Here is a 19,161-nt window from a genome sequence, read left to right as displayed (position 1 = left end):
ACGGGCTGAGGGCTGTCACTGCAGTAACTGGAAAGAGGAGAAAAAAAAGAGGGGCAACCCTGCAATCCAGCTGGAAGCTCAAAGGACCAGAAAAAACAAGGTCAGGATGAAATTTAATTAAGAAATGCAGCGTGCATTACGAAATCCTTTCCAAAACCCCAACTCAGCAGGTGTGTAACAGCTGGGTTAATGACCAGGGACAGTTTGCATGTGACTTTACATCTCTAGTGAGTGAATTCCTTCAAAAAGGCGCTAAATAATCCTAAGAAAATAAATAATAAATAGTGGGGTCTCTCCAATTCTCTGCACCCATTTTTGAGTTTCAAGGATTTCTACTATCTAAGACTGTGAGGAACAAGAAGCATGAAAGTTATCTTACCTGTGTCACTACATGTCCGTACACATTCTGCAAATTCCGATTAGTTATGTGAGGGAAGATGTTCTCATGAGCATGAGGTTTCGTATTGGTGACCAGATTGGGCTTGGAAGGAGCCTCCAGGTGAGGAAGCGATTTAACAGTAGAATTGAATTTCTAAAGAAAAATTGGTACATGAAATCAGTAGTGCGACACACTGCTTCCGACCTGGTACAGCAGGAACAGACAACGCCCTTCAGACAATAAGAAAAGGCCGCTGGTTAAGCATAACAAACAAGAAAGAGAGACCAGTGGCTGACAGCAGATTTCAACACCCTTAAGGTGACTGTGAGGAAGAGACTCTGCCCAGTCACAAATGCACGAGGACACAAAAGTGCAAGTCAAAAGAACACCATAGATTTGTAAGTTCTAAACGCATGATCTGCCACTGACCTTCTAGGCGACCTTGAGAAGCTCGTGTGACTTATTTATGCTTCACTTTAACCAAACACAGCCACTTAAAAGAGTCAGGCTTGTACTCCTAACAGCAGTGGTATGACTGGATTAGACTTCCAAAAAGTAACTGGGGTAACCTGCATAGAGGGACCATGATTAAGAGCAAGGCAGGGTCAATTCCACAGCTTCTGGGACAACAGCCTCACTGTTTTTGGAAACTGTTAGGTTCACTGCAAAACCTGGTGGGAAGACATGGAAGGGAATCTACTTGGCTGCTGGTTTATGTATTGATTGTTAAGAATCAAATTTGAAGACGGCAAGGTGTAAGACGGTCTACTGGCAGAGGTGGTGAAGGCCAGCACTTGAAAAGATTTGAGAATGCTCAAGAGAAAAGGGAAGGGGTGGGGCCAGGGTTGCCAGGTGGAAAATTTTTTTCCTCGCCCAATCCAGCCCAAAAAACAGCCCAAAACCCGCCCTAACACAAACCCCGCCCCTGACACCCCCCCCCCCGCGTCATCACCCCCGCCCCCGCCGTCATCAACCCCGTCCCCGCGGCCCCCCTCCCCCGTCACCGGCCCCCGCCTCCCCGTCATCGGCCCCGCCTCCCATGTCATCGGCCCCGCCTCCGACGTCATCGGCCCGCCCAAAACGTCACTAACCCCGCCCAAAAACGTCACTAACCCCGCCCCCCGCGGCCGAAAAAAAGGCAAAAAGCTGCCCAAAAAACGCCCAAACGACCCAAAAGCAGCCCAAAAAACCGCAACCCGCCGCGGGCAAAAATTTCCCGCGGCGGGTCGCGGAAAACCGCCCAATTGGGCGGTAAAACCGCCCACCTGGCAACACTGGGTGGGGCATAGGAGGAAGGGGCGGGCATAGGGGGAAGGGGTGGGGCATAGGGGGAAGGGGGAGCTGGTGTTAGGTTGCACATGGAAATTCAGATATGCATCTATCCAAAAAATGGATGAATTCCAACTAAGCACTCTGGATGGGCCATTTTGATCTTCATCTGTCCTCTTTCAGGAGCGCAGTTATCCACATGGGCTATAGTTAAGATGTTTTATTGTACAAATAACTTGTACTATTTTAGCACAGGCTCCATTTTATACCATGAGACCTAATTACTATAACTGGGGTTAACAATAAAATAACACATCTTCATAGTAGCCCATGTTGATAACTTCCCCCCTTACTACGAAAATCTAGAGGCCAACAATGAAAGACCCACCGAGAGGGTAGATACTTAGGTAGTTACCTTTAGGAGAATATATAGCTGAACCCAATCGGCTAAACATTTCCTAGTCTGTGAACACGTCCAGTAACATAGTAGATGATCAGTCACTTCACTGGCTTCCGATCAGGTACCGCATACAGTTCAAGCTTCTCCTACTAACCTTCAAATGCACTCGATCTGCAGCCCCTCCTTACCTCTCTACCCTCATCTCCCCTTACGTTCCTACCCGTAACCTCCGCTCTCAAGACAAATCCCTCCTTTCAGTACCCTTCTCCACCACCGCCAACTCCAGACTCCGCCCTTTCTGCCTCGCCTCAACCCATGCTTGGAATAAACTCCCTGAGCCCATACGCCAGTTCCCCCTCCCTGCTCATCATTAAATCCTTGCTCAAAGCCCACCTCTTCAATGTCACCTTCGGCACCTAACCACTATACCTCTATTCAGGAAATCTAGACTGCCCCAACTTGACCTTTCGTCCTTTAGATTGTAAGTGCCTTTGAGCAGGGACTGTCCTTCTTTGTTAAACTGTACAGCGCTGCGTAACCCAAGTAGCGCTCTAGAAATGTTAAGTAGTAGTAGTAGTAGATGACGGCAGATAAGACCTGTTCGATCCATCCAGTCATGGTCTGTGTTCTGCATGTGGTTTCTGTGTAGGGATCTATGGTAAATCCTATAGTTTCTCTTTTCCAATCCGCACCTCAGAAGAGAAGGTGTATCGGGGTTCTAGGGCAAAAGGAGCCAGATTCAACAGATAAAAAAAGCATCTCTACCTGACGATAGAATTTGGTTAAGCCCTGGTGACCATTTTCCTGATGAGGCAGTCGGGAATGAGTAAAGGGCGTCAGTGTGAACAGGCTGAAAAAGAAAAAAAAAGAGAACAGATTAAATTTCAGGGATTATGCAGAAGGATTATTCAACTCTATTCAAATCACATTCACCCTCGGGATTCCACGCTAATGGGCTACTCCATCCCCAGTCTGCCCCATGTTGCTCTGAAACACCCACCAAGGCTGGTGCTACTGGAAACAGATGAACACAAAAACTTCCCAACATCCAGTGATTTCGCTTGTGGGTTTCAAACACAAGCCGTATGGAAAATACACTTTGTGCTTTTACTCTACAGCCCCCGTTACCCCTTTCAAGCAAATTTATCTGTGTCCTTCTCTGCCACAGCCAGCTCTCAACTCTGTGCTTTTCACTTTCACTGCATCCAATGCCTGGAATGGCCTTCCTGAAGCGATACATTATCTTCCAACCTTTTAATAACTGAACCCCAGCACTCCTGATCAGGGTCGCCTTAATTTAACAGTCTTAATAAAACATTTTTCCAGATGCTATGCTGTATGTCTCAACTAGACTGTAAGCTCCACGGAGCAGGACAGCCTCTTACATCTGTCAGTACAGTGCCGCACGCCTCTTGTAGCACTATATAAATAACAGGAAGAGAAGGAGCAATCACGCAATCATCCTGTTGCTCACTACAGGTGATCCCTCCAAAACATGGCAAGGCAGCTTGGCCGAGAATGTGTGAGGGAAGCTTGCACTACCCTCTGTAGTCCCAATTCTGTGGTGGGACAGAGGACAGACAGACAGAAGGGGTGGGGAGGGCTGCATTGCTTCTGCTATTCCTATTCGGGCACCAAGGTTTAACTCGAGCTGGTGACCACACTGGCTGAAAATTTGCCCGTATCTGTGAGGCTCGTACCACAACACTGGTCAAAAGAAAACACAGAAGTTGTCTCGGGACACTGCAACCCTTCAGCTGGTCCTGGCCCTTCAGCACGTCCACTGCTGTCCCTTTCTTGTTGTAGGGTAGACACAGAGCGAGAGGAAGAGTCAGGCCTGCCGGGGAGGGGTTGGGGGCAAGATTCATGGACCTGGGCTCAAAGGGGGGGCCCAGCTGACCAAGTGGCATGGAGGGCCTAGGACTCTCCACTTTAGGCTCAGGCCTGCCCGGCTGCAGTACTTTGAATGGCTGGTGGGGATGCCCAAGCCCCCGCCAGCCAAACACCTCCAAAGACTGAACCTTCCCTGGCGTAAGGAAGTCAGCACATGCTTTCTAGCAGCCGGCGTTCCACGCATGCTCGGTTCACGCACATGAACTAAGTATGTGCGAGAAGCGCTAGCATCAGTGCTTAGAAAGCATGCTGCCGACTTCCTCAAACCGGGGAAAGTTGGGCCGGGAGCTATTTGGCTTGGCGGGGCAGGAGCATCCCCGCCAAGAAAGATAACATTTTTAATGAAAGGGGAATGGAGTCAGAGAGAAGAGAGAGAGCAGAGCCCCAGAGTCCCCCCAAATGGGCTGCTGGCTACACTCCTGTATTTCCTGACTGATGGAGTGGTGTGGGGGGGGGGGGGGGGGGGGGCTGGGCTTACTTTTGGTCTCAGGCGCTCTGGGAAGGGTGTGTGTGTGTGTGTTGTACATTCTGCACTGCCTCTGCTGCCCAGTACATAAGTACATAAGTAGTGCCATACTGGGAAAGACCAAAGGTCCATCTAGCCCAGCATCCTGTCACCGACAGTGGCCAATCCAGGTCAAGGGCACCTGGCACGCTCCCCAAACGTAAAAACATTCCAGACAAGTTATACCTAAAAATGCGGAATTTTTCCAAGGCCCAGATGCCTCTAGTTGTGAGGCTTCGAGCAGGAAAACTCTTGCATCCCCAGAGGATTGTTACTTTGGGGTCTGAAACTCACGGAAGACATATCTCCACTCTATCTGATGGCTCGGTCCATGAGAGAGGTAAATTCCAAAATCAGGTCTTCCACTACTAGATGTCAGCGACACGGAGCTGAAGGTCTGAAAGCTCTTTACTTCGGGAGCTAGACTCTGTAAATAGCCCCAAAATGATGCCCACCAGGGCCGCCGAGAGCCTAGGCCAGGCCTGGAGCAAGGCTGCCCCCAGTCCCCCCCCCCCAAGGATCGCCGCCACCCTTCCCCCGCCTCGCCCCAATCGCTAATGCTGTCACCGTCCCTCTCCTGCTCCCAGGCCACCAGCGCCGCAGTCCCAGACTCCACCTACCTACCTTCAGCTCCCTTCTGTCTGCCATCCAACCAACTTCATTTAAAAAAAACAAACAAAAAATCTTGAAATCGGCAGCGCCTTCTGTGTAAAAGCGGCAGATCGCCTCGGGCGAGCCTTCCCTCACTGTGTCCCGCCCTCCGGAAGGCCCGCCCGAGGCGACCTGCCGTTTTCACTCAGAAGGCGCTGAGATTTTTTTTTTTTAAATGAGGTGATCGGATGGCAGACAGAAGGGAGCTGAGGGTAGGTAGGTGGAGACTGCGGCGCCAGCGGCCTGGGAGCAGGAGAGGGCAAAAGACCCCAGTGCAGGGTCCTCCTTGGAGTCCTGGGCCCAGGGAATTTCCCCCCCCCCCCCGCCCCCTCCTCTCAGTGGCTCTGATGCCCACTAAGCTAGTATTATTTAAGTAATTTATTTGATACTTGTATCCCCCACATGATCCGAATACAATTATTCAGCTCTCTGAGTATTCTGTAAAGGATGCTGTACCCGAAATGACCTTTACAAAATATTAGCTTAGCGTGCGCATTTCACGCCTAACTTTGGGCGTGGGCATTTACGCCTGCCAAAGGCTCGTGCAAATGCAGGCATTCTATAACATCAAGCCTAGTTTTGGGAATGCCCCTGCCCTGCCTATGCCCCTCCCACAGTCACAGCCCCTTTGGACTTGTGTGCTATGAAATTTAAGAGTGCATGTTAAAGAACAGGGCGTAAGACAGATCCGCTCATTACTGCCAAACAAGTGCTTGCTAATGCCAATAATTGATTTATCACCTAACTGACTAATTAATTTGTGCATGGATCTCTGATTCACGCTCAAACTTGCACACCCAAATTTGAGAGACCTATGCAGAATTAGAGGGAGTGCGGCAACGATTTGAATCACAGTGCTGAGAAGAATTCGCCTTTTAAACGATTTTGGCCTTTCTTCAAAAGAATTGGGCAAAGGTTTAATCCTCAGATTCCTTAAGGTCCAGACGGCATCTCTCTTGTGCAGCACAAGTGCAGTACACACGTTGTGTGTGTGTTTTTTTTTTAATTGAGCATTTTAAAGGTTAAAACTAGCAATTTTTAAACATTTTTGTAGTTGACCCTGTTTTGGGGTCATCTGTCAACCACCTCTCTATCAAGAGGAATTTCAGTGTTGTAAAGAGTCCCTGCAAGCGTTTTTACTTTTGTTCCCAGAGCAATTTTTAGTTGCAGAAGATTTCGAAAAAGTTAATTTTATACTGCTCTATAGCTGACCCTGTTTACATATCTAAGTTTTACTTTTCCTTGGGATTTTTAAGATGGCTGCGGCCGTTTTTGCATACATTAATTCAAACTGAGCTGTGCAGCACTGAGAAATCAGCACTGCTGCTTTTATTTACGTCCTTGGTAGCTTTATGGCTGAAAGAGACCAGAACTGGTGGGTCCTTTAACTGTGGAGTTTCTTCCGATGTAAGTATGGTTGGCTTTTATAGATAATGGGCCCAATATTCAAAGCACTCTAAGCAGGGAGGAGAGATTCCTGCATTATCAATCAGGCTCAGCTGGCTACCAATATTTACCACTACTACTACTATTTATCATTTCTAAAGTGCTACTAGACGTACGCAGTGCTGTACACTTGAACATGAAGAGACAGTCCCTGCTCGAAAGACCTTACAATCTAACCAGGAAGTCAAACAGGACAAATAAAGGATAAGGATAACGTGTAGCAAGATTGCGGAATCCCAAAGAGTAGCAAGATTCCGGAATCCAAAGAGTAACAACATTCTGGAATCCCAAAGGGTAGCAAGATTCCGGAATCCAAAGAGTACCAACATTCTGGGATCCCAAAGGGTAGCAAGATTCCAAAATCCCAAAGAGTAGCAAGATTCTGTGCAGAATCCCAAAGAGTAGCAAGAGCAGCTGAGCTGATTCGGTCAATGGACACTCAGTTCTACATCAATCCGGATGATGTGCAGCTACTCATACCCATTGAACCTGACTTACCTACAGCCTTGAATAAACTGATTACTTGTCTAACATCAATTCAGGAATGGGCTAAACACAACAATCTTTGCCTGAACCCAAGTAAAACCGAGCTTCTCTGGGTCCCCAACACAAGTGGATACATACCTGACATCAAAATCCCTTTTGGAAAGTATGAACTCCCCCTCAAATCACAAGTCAGGAACCTTGGAATACAGTTAGATTCAACACTTACTCTGATTCCCCAAATCCAAGCAACCTTCAAGAGCTGCTTCTACTATTTGCGACAGCTACACTGCCTCTCTCCTTACATTGAGAAGGTAAATCTTACCCCAGTTGTGCATGTCATGATAACATCAAGACTGGATTACTGCAATGCACTATACAATGGTCTGACTACAAAGGGTCTGCACCAGCTCCAGTTGATTCAGAATGCAGCAGCAAGACTCATAGAAGGTTGCAAGCGACATGACCACATCACACCATTTTTGCCAAAACTTCATTGGCTACCAGTACAATACAGGGCTAAATTTAAAACTCTATTCCGGAGTCCCAAAGAATATCAAGATTCCGGAATCCCAAAGAGTAGCAAGATTCCGGAATCCCAAAGACTACTACTACTACTTATCATTTCTGTAGCGCTACTAGACGTACGCAGCGCTGTACACTTGAACATGAAGAGACAGTCCGTGCTCAACGAGCTTACAATCTAATCAGGACAGACAAACAGGACAAATAAAGGATAAGGGAATTATTTAAGGTGGGAATGATAAACAGACAGGGGTACTGAAAAAGTGAATAGGGGTTAGGAGTTCAAAGCAGTCCTTTTAGACTAGATTTGAAGACGGCCAAAGCTGGAGCTTGACGTACTGACTCAAGAAGTCTATTCTGGTCATATAGTGCAGCAAGATAAAAGGAACGGAGTCTGGAGTTGGCAGTGGAGGAGAAGGGTACAGATTAGGAGCATTTAACCAGGCCGTGCTGTTCAATATTGCACTAACTGAACATCTAAAAACCAGGTAGGAGAGGGGGTGTTCCAGGGACAGAGTTTCTCAAGTTTCCAAGTTTATTTTAGGTTTGATATACTGCCCATTGGAATGAGCACCTGAGCGTTTTACAAAACATAATAATAAAAATAGACATTAAGAAAGGAATGCCAAAAATTAAACAATAAAACCAAAAGATAAAACAAAGGAACTACAACACATACAAACATCCAAACTCAACCAGCGCTAAATACTACTACTAATATTTATCATTTCTATAGCGCTACAAGGCATACGCAGTGCTGTACACCAAACACAAAAAGAAAGTCCCTGCTCAAGTCCTTCATACATGTAAACGACATCTGATAAAATATTGACCAGTAAATACCCAGAACTCAATCAACAACCAGCCAGCGAAGGCAAGGCGAAGGTTGTATTTAGGCTTGAAAGGCGGTGCTTTAAGCCAGCCAATCCCAACCCAGTCCTTGGGGCAGATCTAGAAGCGTATTTTCAAAGCACTTAGATTTACAAAGTTACATATTAACCTATGGAACTCTGTAAGTCTAAGTACTTTGAAAATGAGCCCCCTAGTCCCATTGGGGTTTCAGATGTCCATTTATGTATGAAATAGATTTCCACGCACTGCCTCAACTGTATGTAAATCTTACTCATGAATATTCATTGTGGCTATCCTGAAAACCCAAAAGGACTAGGTGTGCTTCAAGGAATGGAATGGGAATGGCTGCTCGGAAAGCTCTAGGTACAGTGGGAGGGCATTCCAAAGGGATGGCCCAACCAGGCTACATCCTGCTATGCACGGATTCAAGGCCACAAATTAAAGAACAACCGTGACAGTACTCCAGCTTCAGGCAAACATCAGATTTTTGCCCATTCCAAAAGACATGTTGAGTTCTTCCTGAAAGGAATGACTGAATCCATCTAACGACAGTTCCCCCAAAACCTAATTCAACCAGTCTTTGCAACAACAGCATGATTTAAGCAATGTTTCCCAAGCCTAGTCCAGGAGGTACCCCTTTGCCAGTCAGGTTTTCAGGATATCCACAAAATAAATATGCATGAACTTGATTTGCATATACTGCCTCCATTATATGCAAATCTCTTTCATGCATATTCATTGTGGATATCCTGAAAACCTGAATGGCAAGGGGTACCTCCAGGACTGCACTTGGGAAACACTGATTTACAGTGTCAAACGCAGCCGTCAAATTAAGCTAAAAAAAACCCCATTGAAACGGGAGACCAAAACTGTCTCTGCATCATGATCTTCCCGAAAACCTGACTGTCAAACGCTAAAAGCATCTGATGAACCAACATAATTCAAAGCTGGTCCTCTGCCCGCCCCTTCCCCTGCAAAATAATCAATTCCCCCTCCGATCCACCCTCCATGCAATATAGTCCCTCTCTTGCCCCCAAGAGGAGAAGGGAACCACCCCCCCCCCCCTCCAAATGATCCTGCAAGACTACCACTAGAAATCACGGCGGCCATTTTTAATCCAAAGCTTCTAGGGCTCCTCAAAATGGCCTCCCCCTTCTCCATAGCACCGGTTGTCACAAAGAAAGAAAAATGATACATTTTATGACAGCCTGTTCTAATCACACACATTATGTCACTATCAAAAGCTAACCAAAGTACAAGTTGAACTGAAAATCCGAGCAGAGTGATCTGGGCCCCCTACTCGGCCACTGCCTGACACACCCCTTACCCACCATCACCACAGCCGATACCCCCTCTGCCCCAGTCATACCTGAAGAGTCCTGGTGGTCTAGTGGTCTCTGCATGGGGGTAGAGGGGGGAATACGTTTCCTGCCCGCTCCGCTGCCGCTATTCCCCTGCCTGCCAGCGCCACCATGTTTTCAAAATGGCGGCCAAGACTTCCCACGGTAGTCTTGTGGGTCTCAACAGCGAGACTTCACAGGGAGACTCGGCTGCCATTTTGAAAGTACAGCGGTGCCGGGCACGGGAATAGCGGCAGCACGACAGGCAGAACATGTTCCCCCTCCCGCAGAGGTCACTAGATCACCAACGGCAGACCTTTAAAGGTAGGGCCGGGGAGGGCTGTAGTGTGTTGCAGGCATCCGGGCAGAGCCTCTGGGCCATCAGGCACTGTCCGGTTGCCCGAACGGTCAGGTCTGCCCATGGCCACAGCTATCCAGATAACATGTGGCTCTGAACCTGAGCAGAGCAGGAAAGGTTTTCAATTATGTTGTTGTGAGATTTTATTTCTACATTTATGGATGTGATATGCTGTAAACTGCCTAGAATACAAGACAGAGCGTTATAGAAACTGTGGTATAAATAACTGAATATCTGAGCAGGGCAGGAAAGGCCACAACTATCCAGACAGCAACAATATTCAAACCGAATAAATACAGCATCAATCTTGCTGGATTCTAACTTTGTCTGAATATTACCACTTTTCAGATAACAATCAGCTCCATCCTGTCCCACTCATGCACCAGATAGAGCCACTGATTACCCAGGGCCAGCACCAGCTAACGCATTTTTCCAGAATTTATCTGTTGCCATTATCAAGATAAATAGCTTTGAATACTGGACCTGGTATTCTTAGGAATGTGAAAAACTGGGGACTTTAGTGCCTATTCATTTTGGGAAGGGTGCTTTTGACGCCGATTAGCAGCCTTTCACCATTGACCACCTCTTCAACATCCTTTGTTTCGTCTATAAAACACAGTTCTCAAGAGCCACTCCATATTATGAGTAACTAGGCTTTTATTAGGGCTTCAAATATGCAAACACAGCCTTAGCTTCCCCTGCCCTATTAACCTTACAGTATACCAACTGAAGTGGATACAAGTCAAGTTTACACCTTTGGGCTTCCTCTCCTTTAGGCAAGCCCTGGGTCACCAGGCCTGACACCATCAGGGTTTTGGGGCCCTCGCTCTCCCCCCTACCCACACACCCTCTTCTTTTTCTCTCTCACAGTTCTGAAGCAAGGTTGTTCCCTCCAGTCTTCTTCACACTTATCAAAAAGTCCCAAAACAAATCCCTCAAACCGCCGCACTGGCTCTTCTACATTTCAGCCGTAAGGCTGGGGCAGCCTCCTCCCTTTCCGTGTTTTCTTTCACACACTGTCCCCTCCCACTGCTGCCTTATCAACAAAACACATACAGTTCTTGCCTTCTGGATAAGGGTGGTTTCCAAAGGTCCAATTCAAGCTTAGCTTCTTTGCCGAGTTCCTCCTCAGCTTCTGGGCTGCTCTTTGCTCACCGTTTGTCTCAGGCCCCCTTTCTTCCCGAGGCTTACAATATCCTGTTCCACCGCTTCCTGGTTAAGCATCTATTTTGGGGTCCTACTCGCCCTGGGCTACATAACCCACCTACCCCTGCGAGCCTTTTGTGTCCACAGCATCCCTTGGGGCCCTTCAACCTTTGACTGGTGGTTAGAGGGTTTGGAGTAACTGGAACCTTCTCCTATTGCCTTCCCTGTTCCTAGGAGACACCACAACTCCTTCCAGCTACTGGGATTCCCTCCATAAGTACATAAGTGTTGCCATACGGGGACAGACCGAAGGTCCATCAAGCCCAGCATCCTGTTTCCAACAGTGGCCAATCCAGGTCACAAATACCTGGCAGAAACCCAAATAGTGGCAACGTTCCATGTAGAACCCCAAAGAGTAGCAAGATTCCAGAATTCTAAAGAATAACAAGATTCCATGCAGAATTTCAAAGTGTAGCAACATTCCATTCAGAATCCCAGGTACATAAGTGTTGCCATACTGGGACAGACCGAAGGTCCATCAAGCCCAGCATCCTGTTTCCAGCAGTAGTCAATCCAGGTCACAAATACCTGGCAAGGTCCCAAAACAGTACAATACATTTGATGCTGCTTATCCTAGAAATAAGCAGTGGATTTTCCCCAAGTCCACTTTAATACATCCATCCAAACATTTTTTAAAACCCGCTAAGCTAACTGCTTTATCACATTCTCTGGCAACAAATCGCAGAGTTTAATTACACGTTGAAAGAAGAAATATTTTCTCTGATTCGTTTTAAATTTACTACTTTGTAGCTTCATTGCATGCCCCCTAGTCCTAGTATTTTTGGAAAGAGTAAACAAGAGATTCACGTCTACCTGATCCACTCCACCCAGTATTTTATAGACCGCTATCATATCTGCCCTCAACCATCTTTTCTCCAAGCTGAAGAGCCCTAGCCACTTTAGCCTTTCCTCATAGGGAAGTAGTCCCATCCCTTTTATCATTTTCGTCGCCCTTCTCTGTACCTTTTCTAATTCCGCTATATCTTTTTTGAGATGCGGTGATCAGAACTGAACACAATATTCAAGGTGCGGTGGCACCATGGAGCAATACAAAGGCATTATAACATCCTCATTTTGTTTTCCATTCCTTTCCTAATAATACCTAACATTCTATTTGCTTTCTTAGCCGCAGCAGAAGGTTTCAACGTATCATCAACGATGACACCTAGATCCCTTTCTTGGTCCGTGACTCCTAACGTGGAACCTTGCATGACACAGCTATAATTCGGGTTCCTCTTTCCCACATGCATCACTTTGCACTTGCTCACATTAAACGTCATCTGCCATTCAGACGTCAAGTCTCCCAGTCTTGTAAGGTCTTCTTGCAATTTTTCACAATCCTCTTGCGATTTAATAACTTTGAATTACTTGGTGTCAACAGCAAATTTAATTACTTTACTAGTTACTCCCATCTCTAGATCATTTATAAAAATATATTAAAATGCAGCGGTCCCAGCACAGACCCCTCACTGGGGAACCCCATTATCTACCCTTCTCCATTGAGAATACTGACCATTTAACCCTACTCTCTGTTTTCTGTCTTTTAACCAGTTTTTAATCCACAATAGGACACTACCTCCTATCTCATGACTCTCCAATTTCTTCTGGAGTCTTTCATGTCTTCTGAAAATCCAGATACACAATATCGACTGCCTCACCTTTATCCACATGTTCGTTCACCCCTTCAAAGAAATGTAATAGATTGGTGAGGCAAGATTGTCTTATTCATCCATCTTTTCCCTTCTCCCTTCTGAACCCTTACTCTCTCAACACTCTCTTATGCCAATCCAAAGGGAAGACAGAGGGCTCTAAGCCCTGGGACCACGAGATCTGGAAATGTATATATTGTTGAATGTGTGTATCACACACATATCCTGAACACAGAAACAGCAATAGAAAGAGTCGTAGGAGGATGGGCATGATGGAGTCTGTAATCTCGGAATAAAGTAGATTTAAAAATGTACAAGTCCACTAATACACAAGGAGATTATTTTATCATGTTAATTATTGGCATTTTTTTAGGCTATGCTGTTTAATCAGCACAGAAGGAAAAGGTTTAAAAAGTTCCTTTTCAATAACTGTCACCATATCATACTCAAATATCTGAACTGTTTTCAGAGGTTGTCTCTGACTTTGGGTGAAGGAAATTAGCAATTTTTGTTTCTGGCTCCCTCACACACACATCTGGCACATATAAATTGGTAAAATAAACACCTGCGTGCATTTATCTCTGCACACACACACACACACTCAGACATACATACTAGTACAGTCTATCACAACCCCAAACGGCCAACCCATTCTTCCCATATGCATTGGCTTGTCCAAAGGTCACTCTCCTTCCTCAGACCTTCTGCATCATTGCCTACTTTCCTCCCTTCTCCTCCCTGCATTATCATCTCCCTCTCCCTGGCTCTCATAACCCCCCTTCTTACCCTGGTTTCCATCCTACCCCCCCCCCCCCCCGACTATAGTCAGCCAACACCTTTCTGTGTTTCTGGCTTCCATTACCTACTTCTCTCTCACTGGTTTCCAATCCCTCTTCCTTTCTCTCTCTCATGACTTCCTACTCTTCTCCTCTTTCCTCCCTGTATCACTGGCTCCTTCCCTTCCCCCCTTCCCCTCTCTCTACCTGAATCCCTGGGAGCTGTGGCAGTCGATCGCAGTAAAAGCAGGTAGAGTTGGAGTGATCTTGGTGCCCCGGCCCGGCACCACGAGCGAGACTGGCAAACGTACGTTCCGCTCGGCGGGGCTTGGTGCGTCGGCCCCTGGAAGTCTGCAGCCACGAAGGGTGTGGCACATCCAATGGTTTTGGGATTGATGGTATCACCTCACACAAGGAACAGCATCGTCGGCAGCAACATTTCTGGCTGGGCCGGGATCCCAGGCATTCCTGGTGCTTCATCAAGTTTCCCGCTCGCCTCATGGGAAATGTAGTTCCAAGGCCTACATTTCCAATGAGGGTGTTCGCCTACTGGACTACATGGTCCTTGAGGCTTAGTGGACCGCACTTATTTGGGGGTGTTTTGGCATCATTTTTAGCACTCTCCAGTTGCTAAATAATTGTGACTCGAGTCACAATAAAAATTGGAGAGGCTGATTCCACCAAACCACAACTCCAGTTCTCCACCCTGTTCAGAACTTTCTTATCAGACAAGACTTGCTGGTGTCCCTTTAAACTTGTTCCCATATGGTGGCATTAAGGGCCATATGAGAATCTTCCTCCAGTCACTATTGTGATGCTGCCCAGGGCAACAATGGCTTTGTGAGGTCATCATTCCATCACATCTGTGGGACAAAAACTGTTTGATCCTGACACACATGATGTCAGGAAGAATTGAAGGCTGCCTACCACGGCGAAGCTACTAAGTGGGGAGCTCAGGAGACTAGCATCAAAGACAGTCACACCATTGAGTCAGCCCCAGCTTTTAACACTGACAGACGGATCTCCAGAGTTTTTTCAAATCACCGATTCTTCTTTCACAAGTCCGCTGAAGCAGCTAGTAAAGAAATGTTCTTCATCTGCAGGGTATATGAAGCTTCAAGGTCGGTGATTAACTCAAATGTGCTGCTAGTGTCCTGGTGCAAGAGATGAACAGAAAGCTATAGAGTGCAGAGCAGAAATTCTACTGACCCCGACAGCTGGAGCCAGTATCCCTGCACAAAGCATCAGATTTGGATACTGCTGCTTGGAAAATTCAAGGTGGTCACAGGGTGGAAGTGAAATTAGTCAGGCTGCATGAGAAATACATAGGTACTCATTTTCAAAGCATGTAGGCTTACAAACTTTCATAAGTTCCTATGTAACTTTGTAAGTCTAAGTGCTTTGAAAATACGCCTCATAGTAACATAGTAGATGACGGCAGAGAAAGACCCGCACGGTCCATCCAGTCTGCCCAACAAGATAAACTCATATGTGCTACCTTTTGTGTATGCCTGACCTTGATTAGTATCTGCCATCCTCACGGCACAGACCGTAGAAGTCTGCCCAGCACTAGCCCCGCCCCCCCACCACCGGCTCTGCCACCCAATCTCCGCTAAACTTCTGAGGATCCCTTCCTTCAGAAGGGATCCTCAGATCCTACATGTAAGCTGGCGTGGGAAAGGTGCAATTATGGATGAACAGAAGAATGTGATGTAGCACTTAAGGCAGTGATGGCGAACCTTTCGGAGACCGAGTGCCCAAACAGCAAACCCAAAATCTAATTATATAATCAGAAGAAAAATTCTGTGGGAAATACGGGCTGAAACGGGGATCACGGCTCTGTTTTCGCTTTACTGCCATGTTATCAAGATGGAGTCCGAGCGGTTTGAAGCCGTGCAGATTGTAATACGGTCCTTTCATACGCTGCCGTGCAACATGGTGTCATGCTGCGGCACTTACTGGACTGAAGCGTATCTGCTAGAGAATGCAGCAGTAAACTCCCCAAAAATAAACCGCACGGTATTCAAAATGGGTTTAATCGGGCAGGACAGCAACTGAATATTGCCACTAATCGGCCATCTCCTAACCGGTTAGGTTAAAGGTGAGCCGGGGATGGACTGTGAGTGCAGCACTTACTTAGCCAAATAGCAATGATTTTCAATCCGCTAACTGGCTAATGAACTGAATAAAGTTAGGACAGCAAAAGGACTGCTCTAACTTTATGGGCTAAAGTTAACCGGGCACCTCACGCCCCCACCACCTCGCCGCTTCCCCTCACACACAAATACTTTGCTGGCGGGGTTGGGGAACCCCGCCAGCCAAACCAGGGACCGGATGAAATTTGTGGGGGCCCAGAGCCCTCCAAAGCTACGCCCCTGGTCGGCAGACGACAGATGATCAGATAAGTCAGTAGGAACACTGATAGAGGTAAGAGGTATCCCCTCCTGGCACCTGATAAGCCTTAAAAAAAAATCCGCTAGATCCACAACCCTCCTTGCCCCTCCCTGCTGGCATTTCACAAGCGTTAAGAACCTGCAACACCCACAATTTCTCCTCTGTCTCATTTCTCTCCTGACAAGGAATAAACTTAAAAACAAAACGATCTCAACCTGTGATCTTCCTCCCAGCAGTACATAAACGTTAAAAAACAACCCCATAATCGCCCCCTCCCCCCACCCCCTGTCCTCCTGGTAATGAAAAAGCATAATACAAGCCCATGTAAGACTCAATTTCTCCTTCCCCCTCCCATTCTCATGTTCATCACATACAGTTCCTCAACACTGCCCCTCGCCTGACCTCCCCACCTTGAAACCCACCAAACCTATCTCACCTGTCTAACAGCAACTCAGGAATGGGCAAATAAATAAATAAAAATCCCAAAGTACCTGAACCCAAGTGAAATAAAGATTTTGTGGGTTCCTAACACAGACTTCAAAACCCCTTTTGGGAACTATGAACTCCCTCTAAAACCATAGGTCAAGAATCTTCGGATCCTTCTGGATTCATCACTTACTTTGAATCCTGCCAATTCAGGCAATCTTTAAAAACTATTGCTATCACCAACGGCAATTACAAAATCTCTCTCCATGCATCACTAAGACAAGTCTGATCACAGTGGTTCAAGCTGTAATAACATAATAGCTAGACTACTGTAATGCTGTGTATATTGGTCAGACCTCAAAGAGTTTGCATCAGCTCCAATTCATTCAGAATTCTGCAGTATGACTGATTTTTTTTTTTTGGGGGGGGGGAGGGGGGATTTGAAGCAAGCGGCATGACCACATCACATCTCTCCTGCATAAACGGTGCTGGTTACTAGTGCCCTACAGGCTCAACTCTATCTATCTATGGTTTTCAAGGCCTTCGGACAAAATGGGCCACAGTACCTAAAGAACAGATTAGTTCTTGTGAGAGAGCGGATGGTATATGGCCAGGTTCCCATAAGATCACTCCCTTACTGAGACAAAGTGAGTTACCCAAGAAGGTTGGAGAAAGAACAGGAGATGGAGTGGCATCACCAAGCTGAAGCCCAGTGAGGTTTTCATTCTCCCCAATGCAGCTGCTGCCATCTTGGTACACCCAAAACATTGAAACTGATAGGGCAACAAGCTCTGCCTACTGGCTTCAGCCCAGATAATGGACGAAGCACACTCCTGTCATCTTCTGTTTTTTCTCAAACTTCCTTGGAGCCACTTTAGGGTAGGTGGCGTTACACCTGCAGAGTCACAGGGCGGGGGCTCACGCATGGAGGTAGCTAAATGCCCCGAGATAGAGCAGATCAGGGAGGCCCTGAATCAAGAAGTCTCCAAGACAGTGACATCTGAGGCTACAGTACCTGAGGGAAGTGCCAGGGAAGAGAACTAGCCAGAGCCCAGTAGTTTTCCTGGGGTGGCAAACTGTGTTTAATTTTCAACCTCCAGAAGTTGATTACACATGGACAGAAGACTACCAAGGCAGGAAAAGACCTTGCAAAATTTCCTGAAGTATGTGAATTTGGTGTGTGTCCAGAAGGTACCTGAGACCGTATTAATTGCCACAGTGTTTGGGCCTGGCTAAGAGCCAGCTTCATGAAGGGTATTGACTGGGACTATATTACGAGAGGAAGTGCTGGATTAAAGCCTGTGAAGTAATAGGTATGCAAATGCTGAATTAGGGCAATGAAGTACTTCCTTTGGCTTGCAAACCCTGTGTGTGTATGACTATGCTTGTGACAGCTCCAGGCCACGCCCTCAACCACGTTACCACAGGCCTCTAAGGCCTTCTCAAGAAGCATCCCTAATTACACCCTCATCAAAGGAAACCATGCAACGTGACACCCACCAGCAAAGCCTTCTCAGGAGTGGCCCCCCACTCTTTGGAACTCACTCCAAGAAGGACTAAGCCTACCTCCAGAACAACCCTCTACCTTCATGAAGCAAGTGAAAGTTTATGGCGACTGACTATCCACTCACTGCGCTGCTGGACTAGTTTACGGCACAGCCAGTAACTAAGATCAGTTCCACAACCCCTTCTTTAACTACACATACAGTTTTGCCGTAAATCTAGCCACCCAGTTATTTATTCCAATTACCTTTGTCTTAACCATCTTGGTTGTCCATATGTCCAAACTGCTCGTGTCACCTCTGTGCCTATTAAGATATTTCATTGTATTATGTTAATATTGTGAAAATATCTCTGTTTATATGAATGTTTTACCTATTATGGTGTATCATTTGTACTCTGCTGTCATGTATCACATTTCTGTTACATGAATGTTCTACTGTGCCTTTCTTTTTGTGGTTAATTCTGTAAACTGCTTAGACATTTTTGCACTGATTTGTGGTATATGAAATAATAAACGGAACTTGGAAATTAATGTGCACATTATTGCTATTACTAGGATTTAATTTGCCTAGTTTTACTTGATTGTATTAACAACATTGACAATAATAAAATGACCAAATGTGAGCATAACACACAGTTAGAACAACATAAGCCATGTGAAGCTAAAATTGTACCCCACTTTGGGTGAATCTCTTCATAAAGGCTGTAAACAATGCATTTTTCTTTCTAGCAAAAACGGTGATGGTATTCAAATGTCAGGTCGTTCATCAGGGGTGGGGTGATCACAGAGGGACCCTGCAACCAGCTACAGAATATATAAAAAAGGAAGCACGGGTGTGCAGAACCTGGGCTCTTTCATTAATACTTGGGGACCATGGGTCAATTTTGGCAGGTAATGGGAAAGGTGCCAGGTACTCAGTAACCCTGACAACCTCCTTAAAAAAAAAAAGCCCTGGCTGTAAATAAATCCAAATAAATAAACAATACATTTTAAAAACACCCACAAACGGGATGCCACATGGTTCTAACTACAGAGGAAGAATGGCGAAAGAGGAAGCAGCAGGTAAGGAGAGCTGCTAGCTGAAGACAACGCACGGGGGCTGGGG

At 46.4% G+C, this 19,161-nt stretch overlaps 1 protein-coding gene across 1 annotated transcript in view; it reads right to left on the bottom strand.

Annotated features, from left to right (window-relative positions):
• Positions 1-19,161, bottom strand: part of DYRK4 (dual specificity tyrosine phosphorylation regulated kinase 4) — an 83,455-nt gene that overhangs the window by 58,796 nt on the left and 5,498 nt on the right. The window contains 2 exon segments of the mRNA XM_030214822.1: positions 380-532; positions 2,814-2,898. Coding sequence (XP_030070682.1) covers positions 380-532; positions 2,814-2,898 — 238 coding nt within the window.

Source organism: Microcaecilia unicolor, chromosome 9 (assembly GCF_901765095.1).
Source record: "Microcaecilia unicolor chromosome 9, aMicUni1.1, whole genome shotgun sequence".
Classification (NCBI taxonomy): domain Eukaryota; kingdom Metazoa; phylum Chordata; class Amphibia; order Gymnophiona; family Siphonopidae; genus Microcaecilia; species Microcaecilia unicolor.
The sequence above is the reverse complement of the archived record's forward strand: the minus strand, read 5'-3'. Positions and strand labels throughout refer to the sequence as shown.